Source organism: Pongo abelii, chromosome 1 (genome assembly GCF_028885655.2).
Source record: "Pongo abelii isolate AG06213 chromosome 1, NHGRI_mPonAbe1-v2.0_pri, whole genome shotgun sequence".
Lineage (NCBI taxonomy): Eukaryota > Metazoa > Chordata > Mammalia > Primates > Hominidae > Pongo > Pongo abelii.
Window position 1 is genome coordinate 115,296,349 of NC_071985.2, and position 20,477 is coordinate 115,316,825.

The 20,477-nt window shown below is 36.4% G+C and overlaps 1 protein-coding gene across 1 annotated transcript in view; it reads right to left on the bottom strand.

Moving 5' to 3' along the window:
- The window catches only part of MAN1A2 (mannosidase alpha class 1A member 2), a 167,766-nt gene that overhangs the window by 121,436 nt on the left and 25,853 nt on the right, over positions 1-20,477 (bottom strand). The window contains exons 2-3 of the mRNA XM_009245736.4: positions 7,475-7,730; positions 4,238-4,334 (exon numbers count right to left, since the gene is read on the bottom strand). Of these exons, the coding sequence (XP_009244011.1) occupies positions 4,238-4,334; positions 7,475-7,730 (353 nt within the window). The remainder of the gene's footprint in view (positions 1-4,237; positions 4,335-7,474; positions 7,731-20,477) is intronic.

The window sequence follows — 20,477 nt, forward strand, 5'->3', positions numbered from 1 at the left end:
ATAAGGGATATTGCTCTACAGTTTCTTTTTCTTATAAATATCTTTGTCTGGTTTTGATACTAGGGCTTTAGTGGTGCTCCTAAGAATACATCATCCTTAATGGACAAACACCTGACAAGAGTACCTCAAATTATATTAAGCAAAAGTTGGCAGAACTGAAAGAAGTCCAAAATAAGAGTTGAGGATTTCAACATCCCTCTCTTAGTAACTGACAGAGTGAGACAGAAACCCAACTAAGATAGAGACAGCCTGAACAACCCCATTAACCAATGGGATCTAACTGACATCAATAGAACATTCCACACAATAACAGCAGAATATACACATACCATTCTTTCTAAGCACAAATGGAAAATTCACCAAGACAAACCTGTGTCTGAAAGCAAACCAAAAATAATTTAAAAGAATGAAAATTATGTGAAGTACATTCTCTGATCCTAACAGAATCAAAACGACAAATCTGTAACAGAAGGATTTTTTTAAACTGTAAATACTTAAACTTACTCAAGGAAAATTTTAAAACACTGAATTGAATGAAAATGAAAATATATCAAAACCTCAGGAATGCAGCAAAAGCAGTAGTTAGAAAGTTTACAGTAATAAATACATTAGAAAAGAGAATCTCTGGTCAATAATCTAGGCTTCTACTTCAAGACACTAGAAAAACAAGAGCAAAATCAACCCAAATCATGCAAAAGAAGAAAACAATAAAGAGTAGAAATCAAAGAAATGAAAACACAAAGAAAATATTACAAAGATCAATGAACCCAAAAGTTGTTTCTTTGAAAAGATCAATAAAATTAACAAACTTCTAGCAGGACAAGAGAGGAGACAAAACATAAATCACTAATATTAGAAATGAAAGGGGATTATTACTACAGCTGCCACAGACATTCAAATGACAAGGCAATACTCCAAACAATTCTATGCATATAAAATCAACTTAGATAAAACCAGACCAATTACTCAAAAACCACAAATTACCAAAATTCACCCAAAATGAAACAGATAAACTGAATGGTCCTTACTATTAGAGAAATTAAGTTTGTAGTTTAAAAACCTTCAAGAAAAGAAAAATTCCAGATGCAACTGGTTTCTTCAGCAACATACACCAAACAGTAAAGAAAAAAATAAAACCAATCCTAAACAATCTCATCCAGAAAACTGAAAAGCAGAAAACACTTCCCAAATCATTTTCTGAGTCCGGTATTACTCTGATATCAAAACAAGACAAAAATAATACAAGAAAAGTACAGAGCAGTATCTCTTATTAATATAGAAGCAACAATCTTCAACAAAACATGTACAAATCAAATCACAGTTAAGTCAGAAATAACAAAAGGAACATATTTACATATAAATACACACACACACACATACACACACACACACACACACACACACACACCTGGAAAATAAAATGCACCCTTCAAAAAGCATTGCAAAATCAAAGAATACTCTTTTTCCAAATTAAAACAATTTCCTCTACATGCAAAAAGACCTATCCCTAACAAAACTTTCTACTTTCCAGAACATCTAAATAGAAAGAACTCATTCTGCTTTTTTTTTTTTTTTTTTTAAGAGAAAGGATTTTGCTATGTTGCTACATTGCCCAGGTTAGGGCACAGTGGCTATTCACAGGCATCATGATCACGGCGCCCCGTAGCCTTGGACTCCTGGCCCCAGACGATCCTCCCATCTCAACCTCCTGCGGAGCTGGGACTATGTGCCACTGCACCCAGCCATTCTAACTATTAATCACTGTTAGAATAATTAGTATCAGTGCTAACTTACATCCAGCAACACTTCCTTCTCCCCTCTCCTGGCTCCAGAGCCAGGATCTAACTAAGCAAAACAAAAAGAACATGTCCCATCCTCCTAAGCACAGCATTTGGTTCAACAATGGGCACAAGACCTAACCAGAGACAATAAGAAACAGTGAGTATTTCAATTATATTTCTAAGACATCCGAGTGCTCTCTTCTCTACAATGTTCTCTTTCCCACAGATGTGGTAGTATGAAGATATGAAGCTTCAAGCTGCTGCAGCCATCCTGCTAAGAAACCAGCTTGATTATATCAACACAGGAAAACAGAAAAGATAAAGTAAAAAAGCTCAGGTAGAATCAGATATACACCAGGAATTCATTCAGCTGATTAAGTTTTCTTTTTAGTTTAAGCCATTTTGCAATGGATTTTCTGTTATCTGCACGTAAAGAGGACTCTGATGCCAAGAACTAACTAGACGGAAGTCAGAGGAGCCCCTATCTCAGTTACCATATAAAAGAATTGTTTAATAATCAAGGCTAACAAAAAGGAGTGTTTTAAGTTAATGTTTTCCCTAAAATCTAGAATATTGCAAGCAAAGGTTCAGTATCCACCTACATATTCCTATTCTGTAAAGGCATACTAAATTTGAGATGTCTAATGAGACACTGAGAACTACTTACCACGCTTCTCTTAGACTTTTACTGTTTTTTTAAAAAAGAAAAAGATCAAAAAATAGATTAAAAAAATTCAAATTGTACTTACTGGCAAGAATTTGAGATACACAAAAGAAACAGAGTAAGTAGGAAACAAAGTATTAAACTATAAAAAATAATCCTTTAACAAACTGACTGCATAGCTACAAACATAAGACAAAACATAATAATGGATCTATTCCTACTTAGCTTATCTGGCTGGAAAAGAAACTGTAACCACTCAAAAATTTAATAAAAAATAAGCAGCTCCTAATTTTGACTATTGAAAATTCTGTAGCTTTTCTTTTTCTACCATTTCACTATAATCTTCTTCTCACAATAGATGTTTCCTAAGTGTCAAAATTAATTTTCTTCTATCTTTAAAGTTTACTAAAGCAGCAATATTTATTTGATAAACAGATAGGACCAGTATCTATTTGATAAATATTAATACATTAGATGTTCTGAGAAATACCGTTTGAAAAAAGTAAAAAATTGACATCCAATTTTTATTTTCAATACATTTTTATACTCCAATCTTTTTAAAAGGCTCGCAATTTACCGTTGAGTTTAACATAAAGGAATAGTTACTTGAAGGGAGGTTCTAAATTTAATTAACTATTAAATTTAATGTCTTTATTGCACTAACACCTCATATTGTGACGTCCACAAAGCAGTAAGAACTTTCCAGTCCAAAACTCTGCTAAGAAAATATACTTTATTTCATTACATAATGGCTGATGAATTAAATATCATATTATGAAGTCTCTAGTAGTCACTGATTACCTAGAGGAAACTTTTTTCCTTTACTCCTCTACCACAACATCTCCCAAACCCAACAGAAATTATTTTTTAAGACATTTTCTTTTTTGACCAAAAGCAAGCAACAATGAACAAATTATAAGAAAAGTCACAGCATTAGAAAAATCCTTCCCTAGTGTCAAAAAGAAAATTGCTGTTATTTGAATTACTGTGATGGTTTACTACAGGTAATAAAATCAGATCGCATATAACTAGTTTGTGACTTTTTAGCCCATTAAAATTTTCTTGCCTTCATCTATCATTACTTAAAAGATAATCATCAAGTCACATCAAGAAGCATTTAAAATGGGGGAAAGGAGTAAAGACTACAAAGAGTAGCTTAACAATTCTGAAGACTTACCTTTGGGTTTAGTAAAAGTTGTTAAATTGGTTAAGTTAAACTGGGAAGTTATACAAGTGAACCGAGCTCAAGGAAAGTAGGATGAACAAACTCAAGATGAACACAGCTCTTCCCCAAACCTCCATTCACAGAACACATTGTTAATTTTTCCTTAGGAACTGTGAATGTACAACATAACCCACTGAATTCAGTAACCCAATCATCCCAGGTATGTCACTTTTTTTAAAAATGTACATAGAACTACAAGAATTTCCTATCCCTCCCCTCTTCCTCTGTAATGTGAATATCAGAATAGGTATTGTGTTGAAGAAAAAAATGACAAGTAGGGGCCTACTTTTCCTGACACTAAAGAAAAAAATGCCAGAAAAAAGCTTTTAAATACTCAGATAAATGACTAAAGCATCCATATGTAAATAGAAAATCTACCACATATATGTGTACTCCAAAGCAACTGGAACTTAATCGTGACTGACACTTGCAAAAAATCATACATGTTTCTTCAAATCATAGTTCCACAGAAATACTCAGATTTTAGGAAGTACTTTGAAAAGTTACATCTTGTTTTAAAAGATGGAGGTAGAAAATGGAAATAGTAATTAGAAAAAGTAAACTTACCAAATATGTTAGGGGAGTGTCCTTTCCTTGCAATAGGTCTGAGTTCATTATGTCCCCACCCATATGTCCTATAGTTATCCCAAGCATGTTTCATCATCTGAAAAAAGAAAAACTATAATCTATCAATTTAAATTTTTCACAAACTATTTTTTTATTTCATACAATTTTGGGTTCTATTACTATATCCTTGCCCATTCTTCTAGATCTACATTAGTATATTATTCAATTAACATTTATATCAGTATGAAAACATACATAACTATGTTTAATCTCATCTATATGACAGGAAAAAAACGGGCATAATAGACAAGTCCTCTTTCTTCAGGAGGTACATATTTGTTTGGCATTCTTTCCTTTTGAGAAATGTTAGTCTTTTTGGGGACAGCTCCCCTTTCCTTACGTATAACAGAGCTGTCAATCAAGAGGCTCTGCTTCTACCATCAATTAACTCAGCCTAGCTAGAAAATCCCCTATCCTTAGACCAGAGATCAACAAACTAACTCTGCTGTTACAGCACAAAAGCAGTCCCAGATAATATGTAAGTAAATGGACATGTTTGTGTTCAAATTAAAATTTATTTTATTTATTTATTTTTTTGTTTGAGATGGAGTCTCGCTCTGTCGCCCAGGCTGGAATGCAGTGACGCCAGCTCAGCTCACTGCAAGCTCCACCTCTTGGGTTCACACCATTCTCCTGCCTCAGCCTCCTGGGACTACAGGTGCCCGCCACCACACCTGGCTAATTTTTTGTTATTTTTAGTACAGACGGGGTTTCACCATGTTAGCCAGAATGGTCTTGATCTCCTGACCTCGTGATCCGCCCACTTTGGCCTCCCAAAGTGCTGGGATTACAGGTGTGAGCCACCGTGCCCAGCCTAAAATGTATTTTTAAAAAACAGACAGCAAGCAGAATTTGGCCCACAGGTTGTAGCTGTCAACCCCTGCCCTAAACAAAGTGAGTGGACATATGTGATTCAAGTAGGAACAATCAAGTTCTTTTTACACATATTGTTATAGATACCAGGAGACAGAGGGACTTTTTTATTCTGCAATCTCATGGTCTACGTAATATATAATCCTGGAGCTGATAATGGCTCTCTGCTAGCATGGAGAAACTAGCAAAAGGAAAGAGAGACGGATGCTTAACACTCACAATAATATCTACAGGCTTGGATTCAGCCAAACTTGAAGCCCTTGTTTAGAGCCATTAAACCAATAAATACTATTTGTATCACTTAGTTTGAGCTCAGTGTCTTACAATCCAAGGAGTTCTGAGTTATACAACAGCAGAGTATTTAATTATATATCAGATGAATTATATAATAGTAGACCAAAAATCTATTCATTTAACAGCATACTATTCATTAAACATTTCCCAACTTGCTTTATGCAGCCAGCATTAATCAGACACCAAAATCAAGCAAAGATATTACAAGGAAATTCAAGACCAATGTATCTCAAGAACACAGATGCAAAATTCCTTAAGAAAAATTAGCAACATCTAAGACAGATACTACACCACGACAAAGTGGAGTTTAACCCAGGAATATAAGACTAATTTAACATCCAAAAAACAATGTTAATTTACCATGTTAACAGAATAAAGGAAAAAAAAATCATACAGTCATCTAGAGAAAAATGAAGACAATGCATCTGATAAAACTTAACACTCATTCATGATAAAACTCTCAGTAAACTACAACTACAAGGAGACATCCTCAACCTAATAAACAGCATCTTCAAAAAACCTACAGTTGACACAACATAGTTAACGGCAAAAGACTGGATGCTTAACCCCTAAAGTTGGGAACAAACCTAGTATGTCCATCCTCGTCACTTATTTTGAACAATGTATTAGAACTCCTAGCCACTGCAGTACGACAAGAAAAAATATATAAAAGGTATAAAAATCAACAAGGAAAAAGTCAAAGTATCTCTTCACAGAAGACATGACTATGTATAAGAAAAATCACAAGCAATCTACAAAAAAGCTATAAGAATAAATAACTTCAGTAAAATAACAGGATAAAAGTTCAGCAAACTAAAACATATTTCTATATGCTGAGTTCTGTGGGTACTTCTGGTGAGTCACTGAACCTGAGGATCATCTGGGGGTCCCCTGGACACACATGGTTATCTATCTGAATTATTACGTATTTGAAAAAAGTATTTCACAGTACATTGTAATGACATCTGAAAAAAAGCAAGTCAGGCATCTGAAAAAAAATCTATCACTGTCTCTCCCAACACTGTCCGAAGGAAGTGCCTTAAGTAGTCTACATATAAAACAGACTCTAGAGGTGAGGTAAAATCAGAGCAGAGCTCTATTTCTACTCCATCAAGGTCAAGGTTTTATAATAATTCATAAGGTTAAGCTTAAAGTATCTGCTATACCTTCCATATCCATTACTAGAACATATCCAAATAGATATTTGATTACTTGAACTAAATTTATCTTACTTTATAATAATTAAACCTTCTGAAATATTGTTGGTACAATTACACTCTGATAAAATATTTTTCTTCACAGGCAGTATAATCACAAACTCCACCCAGAATTTTTAGGAGTTCTAATTAACAAAGTTTAACTCAAATATTCACTAGATTTTTCCCATCTGGTATTCTCTTTACTTTTAAGTAACTACAGAATAACAAATTGAAAGACTTCAGAAGCTAAATAAATTTAAAGAATTTTGAAATCAATTCTTTCCCATTTTTCAATCCATGGAGACTTTTTGGAAGGAATGTGTTCTTAATCTACAGTATAGTTGAGGGATACCATGACATGTTCCTTAAAAAATTGGAGATATAATGCTAGCTCTTTAGAAGCATGTTTATGAGGTGACCTGCATAGTATCTAGCAGAGTCCCTTTGTAACTGAACATTTAAGAAACTGCTTAGACAAGAAGTTATATACAGATATATTGTTAATAAAATGCTGAATTTCAAAAGATCTCTGAACAAAGAATGAGTGTTCTTTGTTCACTTTGCACTAACCATCCAAAAGTTGTATCAAAATATCAAAAATATTTTAAGTGTCCAATAATTACATTATAATTAACATTTAAAAAAAAAAAAACAAGAAAGAGTTCTAGTCCTTATTACCAACCTGGAAACTATACTACAACTATGACCCAAGAACAAACAGATCAAAACAGGATACCATAGATTATGTATATTTGTTTATATCCAAATACAAATCCATAAACACTCCATATCACAAAACTCAGCTTATTACCTCTTTAATTTTTTCCCTTTTCTCTCTTACGTCATTATCTTCTGGGTCTCCACCACTTATTCCTACAAGGTTGGGAATAGGGACTGGTGGCAGTGGCTTGTTCTCTTTTATCTTCATTTCTTGGACTACCTTATTTTTCTCTGTCTGAATTTCTGCTCGAATTTCCTCTCTTGACTTTCTTAATTTTTCTTTTGCTTCTTCCAAAGCCTTCTCATGATCAGCTCGAATTTTATTTCTCAGACGTTCTTCCTCTTCCCTGTGAGAAAAGAAGGAAATAAAATGTAAGAGTGAGCCTACTTAAGAATGTCAACCTTTAAATATAAAACATAACGCTTTCTCCATTAAACCCAGGAACTTGTTTTCTACTTTTGCCATTAAAAGGAAAGAATTATCAGTGAGACCCATTCAGATCTGGAATGAGAAAGAAAAGGAACCCTGGATGCCTAAGATCAAACTCTGTTTATAATCTCTTTATACAATTTCCAGACTAAGAGCAGAGATAACAGTCACTTATCCATAGACACTTGCAAAAAATAGACACCAGTGAAAACTAAATGGAGGAGAGAAAACAAAAATAGAATAAGTATCAGAGAAGAGACAAAAATATAAACATAAGGCCAAAGAAAAAGAGGAAAAGATAAGAGAACAGGAAGTTTTTCGTTTATATAGTACAGCATATGCTTCTAAAACCTTTAAGTTTTCAAAAGTGCATAGACATTATAATGTAACATTCCCAACAGATGTGGGCATGACTACTTAAAACTCTCTTGAACTCTTGTTAAAAACAGATTCCAATTTAGTAGGTCTATATGAAACCCATGAATCTGTATCATGAAGAGCTCCTCAGATGATTCTGGTGTACACACAGATTTGGAAACCACTACTGCAATGGACACCTACACCGTTTTCTACCCAGCCCTACTTCTGTGAAAGAGAGTTCAATATTCCCTCTATATCCACCCCAATCCACAGGAATGAATACAAGAGTGGTACTTACTGTAAACCATTCTTTCCAAATCAGTCAACCAACGATGACTGCTCTAAGGGTAAACACCTAACCCAAGAGTCAATAGGTCATCTCTCCAGAAATTTAATTCAAGCTCTGCAGATGGCTGAACTTATAACATTGTTAGTGAGAATGTAAAATGGTGTAAATTTTTCCACTTTGGAAAAGTTTGTGTTTTTTTAAAAAACTAGAGATGTAACTATCATAGAATCCTGCAAATGCACTTCTCGGCATTTATCTCAGAGAAATAAAGACTTGTGATCATTGAAAAAAAAAAAAAAACCTTTATACAAGCTGGTCACAAAAAGACAAAAAGACAAATACTGTATGATTCCACTTGTAGAAGGTACTTAAAGAAGGCCAAACCCTAGAGACAAAAAGTAGAATGGTGGTAGCCAGGAACTAGAGATGGGATAATGAGAAGTTATTGTTTAATGGGTACAGACAGAGTTTCAGGTTTGCAAGATGAAAAGAGCTCTGGAAATGGATGATGGTGATGGTTGTACAACAATATGAATGTATTTAATGCTACTGAATTGTATAAATTAAAATGGTTAAGATGGTAAATTTTATGTTAATTGTATTTTGCCATAATGAAAAAAAAATGGAGGACAAAGGACTATACACAAATGTTCATAGCAGCTTAATCCATAATAGGCAAAAACTGAAAACAATCAAGATATCCTCCAAAAATAAACAGTTAAACAAAACTGTGGTATATCCACACTATGGACTACTACTTAGCAATAAAAAGGAGTGAATTGTTTATACACACTCCTTGAATGGATCTCAAAGGCATTCTTATCCCAGTGAAAGAAGCCAATTTCAAAAGGTTGTATACTATATGATTCCATTTATATGACATTCTCAAAAAAGACAAAAGAGAGGGATGGTGAATAGATTAGTGGTAGCCAGGAGCTATGGATGAGGGATGGGCTAACTATAAAGGAATAACACAAGGAGGTTTTTTAATGATAGAATTGTTACATATATAATTATGATGGTAGTTACATGAATAGCACATGTGTTAAATCATAAACCTGTATGCCAAAAGAAAAATTCACAATCTAATATTATCTAGTATTAACAATAAAATGTTAAACACTAGAGAAAAAAATGAGTTATTAGCACTGAAAAAGTGCTGATAAGAGAAACAAGAGAGAGAAAAGGGAGAGGGAGGTGAAGCAGGCTAGACGGTCAGTTAACACAAAAGGTCATTCAGCAGGGAGGAAGAATCCATGGGGCCTACAGACAGACTGGATGGATGTGGGAGGAAAAGGGCAGGGAATTAAGGTTGGTCCCTGAATGAATCCATGAGAAACTGACATGAGGGCTGATCTGTTCAGGTGACTCAGGCAGACAAGGGCATCATCAGCACACAGGTGCTGATTGAAGTCTTATCTAAGATATCCAAGGCAGAAACACCCAAGAGCCTTCCAATCCCAGCCCCACATTTTACCAACAGAAAAACACTGTGCTGCTACCCCCAGAGGACAGATCATAATCCGTCTATGTTAATCACATCTTTCCCAGCTGCCCTTGCAACTAAGGGTAGCCATAAAACCCTATTTCAACCAAAGAGAAAAAAGGGAACTACCAGGAATTTTCCTTTACGGATTAACAAATGGACAGTGCCAGTTGAGAAAAGGACATTTACCTGCTAAGTCTAAACCCACCCAACCACCTATTCCTGTCTTCAAATGTATTTGTGAAGCCTAAAGCTAACAGAGCCATCTTGCAATCAAGAGACAATAAGCCTGAGGTCAAATGGCCAACATGGTTCAGGACAGAAGAGAAGGAGGGAAAGTGCCTGCTATCATGAGGTACCGCCACGGCCCTCAATTGTCCCCCAGATTTCAGATTCTACAGAGTAACTATCAATGGGTATTCTGACATTTCCAGCTGAGAATTTCCCCAACTCACCCACTCACTGTGCAAGCATGCACACAGATTCAGAAAAACACAGGACTTGGAAATGGGCCCCAAAGAAGAGCAACATCAAATGGGGAAGACTGGCTCTTTCAAGGGTAATTTTCTGTCCTGATGACAAATAGGGAGATTTCTCCAGGAAAACAAGCTTTCCATTTCTATCTCCACGTACCATGTTATCCCCAAGTTATTGCTAAATGGCATGTGGAATCCCCAACCATGTTTGCAATAGCCCATATGTTATCACTCAGAAAGCATCTTCACCTACCAGTGAGCTTCCACGAACAGGTATTACACACCACTTTCTAGAGCCCACCCTGTGGGGGGCAAGACATATATGCCACAAAACATCCCATAACCCCTCACAGAGTTTCACCATGCACATGGGCATTTTAAAAGCCCTGAGAAGTTCTGCAATAGAGTTGCCTAACACAACACTTCTTGAACTTACTTGGTGATAGTCCTCCTTTTCTGCATACTCTTTATAGCGTGCGACGGAACCACAATAAGGAGGCTACCATCATGCCTCACCTAAACTATCGTAATACGCTTCCAATAATCTTCACACATTCACTCTCCAACCACTCCCCAACCCACCGACAAGCTATTCTCCATCCATACTATAGACCCAATGTGCTTTCTGAAATTATTCAGACTATGCCTCACTCTCACTTAAAACACTTCATGGCTTCCCTTATCCTAAGGAATTCTATTATATTATGGCCTATTAAGAAATTCTGTATAATGTACCTTCTATCTATCTCTCAAGCTTCATCTCATACATACTCCTCTAGCTCTCTGTTCTACAGCCACACACCTTCTTTCAGTTCTTCTTTTTTTTTTTTTTTGAAACAGAATCTCCCTCTGTCACCCAGGCTGGAGTGCAGTGGCACGATCTCAGCTCACTGCCACCTCTGCCTCCCAGATTCAACAGAGTCTCCTGCTTCAGCCTCCCAACAAGCTGGGACTACAGGCACATGCCACCACGCCCGGCTAATTTTTTGTATTTTAGTAGAAACGGGGTTTCACCATGTTGCCCAGGCTGGTCATAAACTCCTGAGCTCAGGCAATCCGCCCACCTCAGGCTCCCAAAGTGCTGGAATTACAGGCATGAGCCACCGTGCCCAGCCACCTTCTTTCAGTTCTTTTACGCACCATTTTCTTTCCCATCAATAGCCCCATATGCATGAGGCTTTCTTGCTTAAAACACTCTTACAATTTCTTCTTTACCTTCAAGTCACTGATCAATCATAACTTCTTCAGGTATCTCCTAGATTAGACAAATCCCCCTAATATACAGTCTGATGGCACCATGTATCTTTCCTTCATAGTACTTAACCACATGTGATTCTTTGAGTAATGCCTATCTCTCCTGATGACTATTAACTCCATTAAGTTCAGAGACCCTCTCTGATTTTTGTTCCAACATATCCCTCAATGCCTAGGACACTACCTGGCATATAATAGGTGTTTAAAAATACTAAAATGCAAATACAGATTCTAAGACCCCATCTGAAGTAAACATGATATAGAAAGTCTATATACCATCATGAGGCTACAAACAGTCAAAAGAGTTGTAAGGCCAGGTGTGGTGGCTCACACCTGTAATCCCAGCACTTTGGGAGGCCAAGGCAGGTGGATCACCTGAGGTCAGGAGTTCGAGATCAGCCTGGCCAACATGGTGAAACCCCGTCTCTACTAAACATACAAAAATTAGCTGGGCATGGTGGTAGGTGCCTGTAATCCCAGCTACTCAGGAGGCTGAGGCAGGAGAATTGCTTGAACCTGGGAGGCGGAGGTTTCACTAAGCTGAGATCGTGCCATTGCACTCCAGCCTGGGCCAACAAAAGCGAAACTACGTCTCCAAAAAAAAACAAAACAAAAAAAAAAACAAAAAGGGTTATAAACAGCGGCTCTGACTACAGGGTAGGCAATACAAATGCATATTAAATATTTAATCCATATTAAAATTAATGATAAGGTGTTATGGTGAGACCCCTTAATAACATTGCCATGTAACAGTTTTCCATTTTCACTTACTATTGCTGTTAACTTCGTGTTAGCATCAGTTGTTCCTCCACAGGTGAAAAGTACATTTGATAGCAACAGGTATAATAATTTTTATAATTATTTTTAAAAATAAAAAATTGAGCCCTCTAAATGTTTGCTCTAAAGGAAAGCTCCAATCATCTTATCCCACTTGTTATTGTTACGGCAGTCAAACTTTGCTCATCAGAACCTATACTGTTGCAATATTGTGAAGAGCCTTATTCAAACGCATTTCGAAAATCTAAATAATCTATAGATTTATTTTTATTTGTTCCTCAAAAAGCATTATTTGCTTAAGAGTTTAGTGAGTAAACTATTTCAGAAGAACCAATATCAACTAGAGGGCAAGAAAAGACTAACCAGACTGGTCCTAAGAGAAACTCCAGAGTTCCAGGAAATTCAGTCAGACCTCCTATTAACTGGGTTCCAAGAGGAATCATTTTGCAGTTAGAAAAAAAGTATACTTAACCCAAAAAGTCAGGAGACAAAGATTTTAGTTTCAGCTCTGCCCATGCCTCACACTACAACCTGGAACAATCACTAAAAAAAAAAACCTCTATGATTAGTACCTTCATTAACAGAGATAGGAAAACATACACTACTCTGACTATACCACTTTAAAAGCACTATAACCCTTTTTTGCTAAGTACTTCCTTGTACTTACCTTGGAATCAAGTAAAAAGTAATGTTCTATACACATGTAAGTCAATAATTTCAATCCTTCTAACCTCTCTGTTCCAAATTACAAGTGAATGCAGCAATCTTTACAACTGCCAAAGCAAATAATGTACTTTATTTCCTTTTTTCCTTGAGTTTTCACAATAATTATTTAGTAGCACTATGAACTTTCTTGCTAGTTTTCTTCTCTATACGACTCAAAATTTTATTTTCATTTTGATCTCCATGCAAATGGTTCCTCAAATTTTGCTTTGGCCGCCAAATTTCTAGATTTTTAAATTACTCCAGCTGGGGGTTTTATTTTCACTTGGATGATCTTTCTCTTTTTTTTTTTTTTTTTTTTTTTTTTTTTTTTTTTTTTCTTTTATTATTATTATTATTATCATTATTATACTTTAGGTTTTATGGTACATGTGCGCAATGTGCAGGTAAGTTACATATGTATACATGTGCCATGCTGGTGCACTGCACCCACCAACTCGTCATCTAGCATTAGGTATATCTCCCAATGCTATCCCTCCCCCCTCCCCCCACCCCACAACAGTCCCCAGAGTGTGATGTTCCCCTTCCTGTGTCCATGTGTTCTCATTGTTCAATTCCCACCTATGAGTGAGAATATGCGGTGTTTGGTTTTTTGTTCTTGCGATAGTTTACTGAGAATGATGATTTCCAATTTCATCCATGTCCCTACAAAGGACGTGAACTCATCATTTTTTATGGCTGCATAGTATTCCATGGTGTATATGTGCCACATTTTCTTAATCCAGTCTATCATTGTTGGACATTTGGGTTGGTTCCAAGTCTTTGCTATTGTGAATAATGCCGCAATAAACATACGTGTGCATGTGTCTTTATAGCAGCATGATTTATAGTCCTTTGGGTATATACCCAGTAATGGGATGGCTGGGTCGAATGGAATTTCTAGTTCTAGATCCCTGAGGAATCGCCACACTGACTTCCACAAGGGTTGAACTAGTTTACAGTCCCACCAACAGTGTAAAAGTGTTCCTATTTCTCCACATCCTCTCCAGCACCTGTTGTTTCCTGACTTTTTAATGATTGCCATTCTAACTGGTGTGAGATGGTATCTCATTGTGGTTTTGATTTGCATTTCTCTGATGGCCAGTGATGGTGAGCATTTTTTCATGTGTTTTTTGGCTGCATAAATGTCTTCTTTTGAGAAGTGTCTGTTCATGTCCTTCGCCCACTTTTTGATGGGGTTGTTTGTTTTTTTCTTGTAAATTTGTTGGAGTTCATTGTAGATTCTGGATATTAGCCCTTTGTCAGATGAGTAGGTTGCGAAAATTTTCTCCCATTTTGTAGGTTGCCTGTTCACTCTGATGGTGGTTTCTTTTGCTGTGCAGAAGCTCTTGAGTTTAATTAGATCCCATTTGTCAATTTTGGCTTTTGTTGCCATTGCTTTTGGTGTTTTAGACATGAAGTCCTTGCCCATGCCTATGTCCTGAATGGTAATGCCTAGGTTTTCTTCTAGGGTTTTTATGGTTTTAGGTCTAACATTTAAGTCTTTAATCCATCTTGAATTGATTTTTGTATAAGGTGTAAGGAAGGGATCCAGTTTCAGCTTTCTACATATGGCTAGCCAGTTTTCCCAGCACCATTTATTAAATAGGGAATCCTTTCCCCATTTCTTGTTTTTGTCAGGTTTGTCAAAGATCAGATACTTGTAGATATGTGGCATTATTTCTGACGGCTCTGTTCTGTTCCATTGATCTATATCTCTGTTTTGGTACCAGTACCATGCTGTTTTGGTTACTGTAGCCTTGTAGTATAGTTTGAAGTCAGGTAGTGTGATGCCTCCAGCTTTGTTCTTTTGGCTTAGGATTGACTTGGCGATGCGGGCTCTTTTTTGGTTCCATATGAACTTTAAAGTAGTTTTTTCCAATTCTGAGAAGAAAGTCATTGGTAGCTTGATGGGGATGGCATTGAATCTGTAAATTACCTTGGGAAGGATGGCCATTTTCATGATATTGATTCTTCCTACCCATGAGCATAGCTTACCAACCAAAAAAAGTCCAGGTCCAGATGGATTCACAGCCGAATTCTACCAGAGGTACAAGGAGGAGCTGGTACCATTCCTTCTGAAACTATTCCAATCAATAGAAAAAGAGGGAATCCTCCCTAATTCATTTTATGAGGCCAGCATCATCCTGATACCAAAGCCTGGCAGAGACACAACAAAAAAAGAGAATTTTAGACCAATATCCTTGATGAACATTGATGCAAAAATCCTCAATAAAATACTGGCAAACAGAATCCAGCAGCACATCAAAAAGCTTATCCACCATGATCAAGTGGGCTTCATCCCTGGGATGCAAGGCTGGTTCAATATACGCAAATCAATAAATGTAATCCAGCATATAAACAGAACGAAAGACAAAAACCACATGATTATCTCAATAGATGCAGAAAAGGCCTTTGACAAAATTCAACAACCCTTCATGCTAAAAACTCTCAATAAATTAGGAATTGATGGGACGTATCTCAAAATAATAAGAGCTATTTATGACAAACCCACAGCCAATATCATACTGAATGGGCAAAAACTGGAAGCATTCCCTTTGAAAACTGGCACAAGACAGGGATGCCCTCTCTCACCACTTCTATTCAACATAGTGTTGGAAGTTCTGGCCAGGGCAATTAGGCAGGAGAAGGAAATCAAGGGTATTCAATTAGGAAAAGAGGAAATCAAATTGTCCCTGTTTGCAGATGACATGATAGTATATCTAGAAAACCCCATTGTCTCAGCCCAAAATCTCCTTAAGCTGATAAGCAACTTCAGCAAAGTCTCAGGATACAAAATCAATGTGCAAAAATCACAAGCATTCTTATACATCAATAACAGACAAACAGAGAGCCAAATCATGAGTGAACTCCCATTCACAATTGCTTCAAAGACAATAAAATACCTAGGAATCCAACTTACAAGGGATGTGAAAGACCTCTTCAAGGAGAACTACAAACCACTGCTCAAGGAAATAAAAGAGGATACAAACAAATGGAAGAACATTCCATGATCTTTCTCTTATATACATATTTTTAAGATTGTTTTTAACTTTGGTATTTTCAACAGATAATTATGTTAGACTTTCATTTGTAAAGATCATTCCTTTTCATCAGTGTCTTGTATCTTCCTGTGTAGTAAAGAATTTGGCCTTGTCCAAAGAGAAGTCTCACCATTGTCTTCAGCTTCTGGGAGGTAATGTATCATAGTTGATAGAAGTGTGCTTGTTTATGATGGGTGCTGGCCATACCAGATCTTCAGGTAGGGTTGGCCACCACTAACAGTTTTAAAGCAAAAGCTGGCCATGTCATAAACACCAACAATATGACTTAGGACAAGGCTCTGGGTTACACAGTATCAGTCCATTGGGAGACTGAGTTCAACCATACAGGCAATTGAGTAATCAATCAATGATGCCTACATAATGAAGCCCCATAAAAACTCTATACACTGAAGCTTGAATGAGTTTACCAGGTTGGCAATCATGCATACTGTCACACATTGGTGCTGGAAGAACATGTCCTGACTCCATGGGAAGACGACACTGGCAGATCAACATTTGGAACTTTCCTGGACTTCACCCTATGTGTTTCTTTCCTTGGCTGATTTTAATCTGGATCCCTGTAATCTGTAATCTCTTTGTGAGTCCCTGCAAATTATCAAGCCAGAGGGTGGTCTGGGGAGCCCTCTGAATTTGCAAGTGGTGCCAGACGTGAGAGTGGTCATGTGAAGAACTGTGCCCTCAAACTTTGCAGTTTGGCTGCATACCTTCCAAGGTTTCCAATAAAATCTAGTTTTATATCTACAAGTTCTCATGAGATTTGAAGTTATTCTTTTCAATTGTATCTTAATGTGTAATATTTAATTAACTTTTGGATATCCCATAAGTAATATAAGGTTTTGTTTGTTGTTTTTGTTATCTTATTTTGTTTTTTTGTGTTTTGTCCTTCAACACATCCCTGATCCTTGAAGAGCAACGGCAAATGACAACAAAACTAGTAATTGTGGCTTAGATGTACAAGGCAATGGCTTCATCAATTATATATATTATCTTATTTAATTATCATATCAACTTATGAGGTACTCTCTATCAAACACCATTATTCTCTATCTTATTATGAAAAAATTAAGGCACAAAGAGAAAAATAGTTTGTTCAGGGTCAAGGAGCTGGTAAGTAAAGAGTCTAGATATAAACAAATGCATTTTGACTTCTTAAACACTATGCAAATACTGAGAGAGATAAATTTTATTTAAGAGTTTTCTCACACTTACTGTGCAGATATTAAAAACTGTCTCCCAAAATCTTTTCTTTCTTCTTCCTTAGTCCTAGAGCCCTCAAGTTTTGGCTAGATCCATGATCCTGCTAAATAAAAACTCTATTTCTCAGCCTCTCTTATTGAAACTGTCCTGCAGAATTCATATGTGTGAACAGAAATTAACTTCTATCTTGCTTATGCCGCTGAGGCTCTTGAATCGTGTTTGGAAGCATTCTGGATAATTCTAATTTACATAGGGATCCATAAAATTACACTGGAATTTTGGTTGGCAGAAATTTTCCTTTATATTCACTCTTTCCTTCTCTACTGGAGCTTTAACCTTTACTTACAAATATGAAGTTTCATCAGTCCTTTAAAAATAAATAAAAATTCCCCTCAAAACTGCCTCCACTTCAACCTTCATTGGTGTTCCCTTCCTTCACTTTACTTTTTCAAACAGTACTACACTTGCTGTTTCCACTTCCTACACTTTACATCACTCTTCTATCCACCACCATTAAAAATTGATCCTTCCTTTGAAGCTCCCTCTTCCTCAAACCTGCTTTACCAACAGACCTCTGATCATTGGCTTTATCGTCTTCAGTGTACCCTGAAAAGTACAGTGTTCCAGCCTTTTGGTCACTTCTGCTCTTACACTCATTCAGTAGAAACAGAAGAAGAAAGTGAATGGAGAAAAAGAGAACTTCTTCAATCTAATAAAAGATATTTCCAAAAACTACAGCAAATCACATTCTCGATAATCAAACTACAGAAGTAGTTCTCTCTCAAAGTGAGGGAAACAAGTAAGGATGCTCACTATCACGGCTTCTATTTGATTGTACTAGAATTCCTAGCCAGCAACATAAAAAGAGAAAATGAAGGCCAGGCACAGTGGCTCACCTCTGTAATCCCAGGACTTTGGGAGGCCGAGGCAGGCGGATCACGAGGTCAGGAGATTGAGACCATCCTGGCTAACATGGTGAAACCCCATCTCTACTGAAAATACAAAAAAATTAGCCAGGCATGGTGGCGGGTGCCTGTAGTCCCAGCTACTCAGGAGGCTGAGGCAGGAGAATGGCGTGAACCCAGGAGGCGGAGCTTGCAGTGAACCCAGACTGCGCCACTGCACTCCAGCCTGGGCGACAGGGCAAGACTCCATCTCAAAAAAAAAAAAAAGGAAACCCACTGTCTTTTGTCACAGGCAATACAAGTTCTACATAGAAAACTCAAAAGAATCAACAAATAAATAAGAGCGCAGCAAGGGAAGGAAACTGCGAGCAGACAGCAGGTACTCAGTAAACATAATTTCCTTCCCTCCCTATCTATTGGGTCCCATCACTAGACTCCACACATTCAAACTTCCATTGATACATTATTTCTTCTATGATAATACCACTATTTACATCAGCTTTCATTCACATCCATTACTACCTTGCTAAGATTTCTAGACCATCTTCTTCTGATTTAGGTCTAAGAATATGAGAGCCCTTTAAAGACTTTGGCAGATAACTATTGTTAACAATCATAAGTGAATTTTACATTGACTCTCACTGCCAAATTCCAAGAATAACTCCCCATTGCTCCATTTAATGACTAAAAAAAAAATGCTGAATGAATTAACAATGTAATGCTACCTTTTAAAAGATAAGTAACAATGGCCAATACTAAAAGTTTTTTTATGACAAAGTTAGATATTAAATAGCCTTCTCAAACATCCTATATTTTAATAATATTCAAAAGAAATTTCAGAGAATCCAGGAAGACACACACACACAAAAAAAAATAGTTGAAGCAGTTATATAAATAGTTACTTGTGCACAATATAGGGCAAGAATGATTTTGGGAAATGACTATAGGATAGTCAGCAACTGGTACAGAAAATAATGAAACAACAGCATTCTACACTGCTTTAATGGCAAGTGCCTGAAGGAATTTAAGACCTTCCAAAAAGAAATGCCATGCCTTCAAGGTAATAAAAAGATCTCCTTCAACTTGGAAATAACCAAGAGGTTAATTAAAATGGTGTTATTATAAGGGAGATGTTTACAAATCTGGTCTAAGATGATTTTCAACAGCAAATGAACGTACTCTACCTGCACAGAATAATACTGTCTTACAAATGACCAAAAGTTTCTGAACATTATCATCTTAAGAATCACATACTTTCCAGTGTACTGACTGTAGTTAAAGGCCAAACAGGACAAATTGTATCACATTTGGGATCACCACTCCTTAACAGTAATCCCATTCCTAAAACAACACGTTAATGAAGAAGCCCAACTGTTTCTCAATATGAATTGGTTGGCCACATGAAAGAGGCTAAAAAAGATTTAAGGCTAAGCACTGAGAAATCCACAGAACCTCAAGCTTTTATACCAAATCCAATTACTTTGGTCACGTGGCACCTACAAAATACTAAGTGCTTTAGCACTCCCACTTTAATAATGCAGCCATGGACCATCAACACAAACTTACTGTCTCTATCTTTAGTTAGATATAGGTCACCTATTTGGCTATTAAAAGATTTTGTTTCTGTAGAAAGCAGTTATAGATTATTCTAACTAGGGTTTTCAAAGGATTTCAGTTTGCGTTTATGGTAATTTCAGATTAAATCACTGGTTATCTGTCATTCAAGTAATTTCAGCTTAACTCAGTAAAATTTACCAAATGTGAAAGGCAAGGGATACAGGGAAAAATAAGGCACATGATTTGCCCACAAGAGTTCACAATCTAATGAATATGTAAACAAAGTAAGTACAAAATGTGTGAAAGAGAAAATAAATACCATGGACAGCTATAGAAAAGGTAAGATATACGTAGAAAAGAATAGTCACTTGTTAACCATACAAGTATATGACTTGAAAGCAGATCTACGTAGGGAAATAGCAAAAGAAATACATGATCTTCAAATAAAAATTAAAAGAATAAGAGTTTGCCATGCAGATCAAGTAATAAGGGCATTCTAGACAAAGAAAGCAGAGTGTACAAAGACACAGAAGAAGTAACACAATATACTATAGCAAGGAAGCTAGAGAAGACAAAAGCTCAATCACTAATTGAGC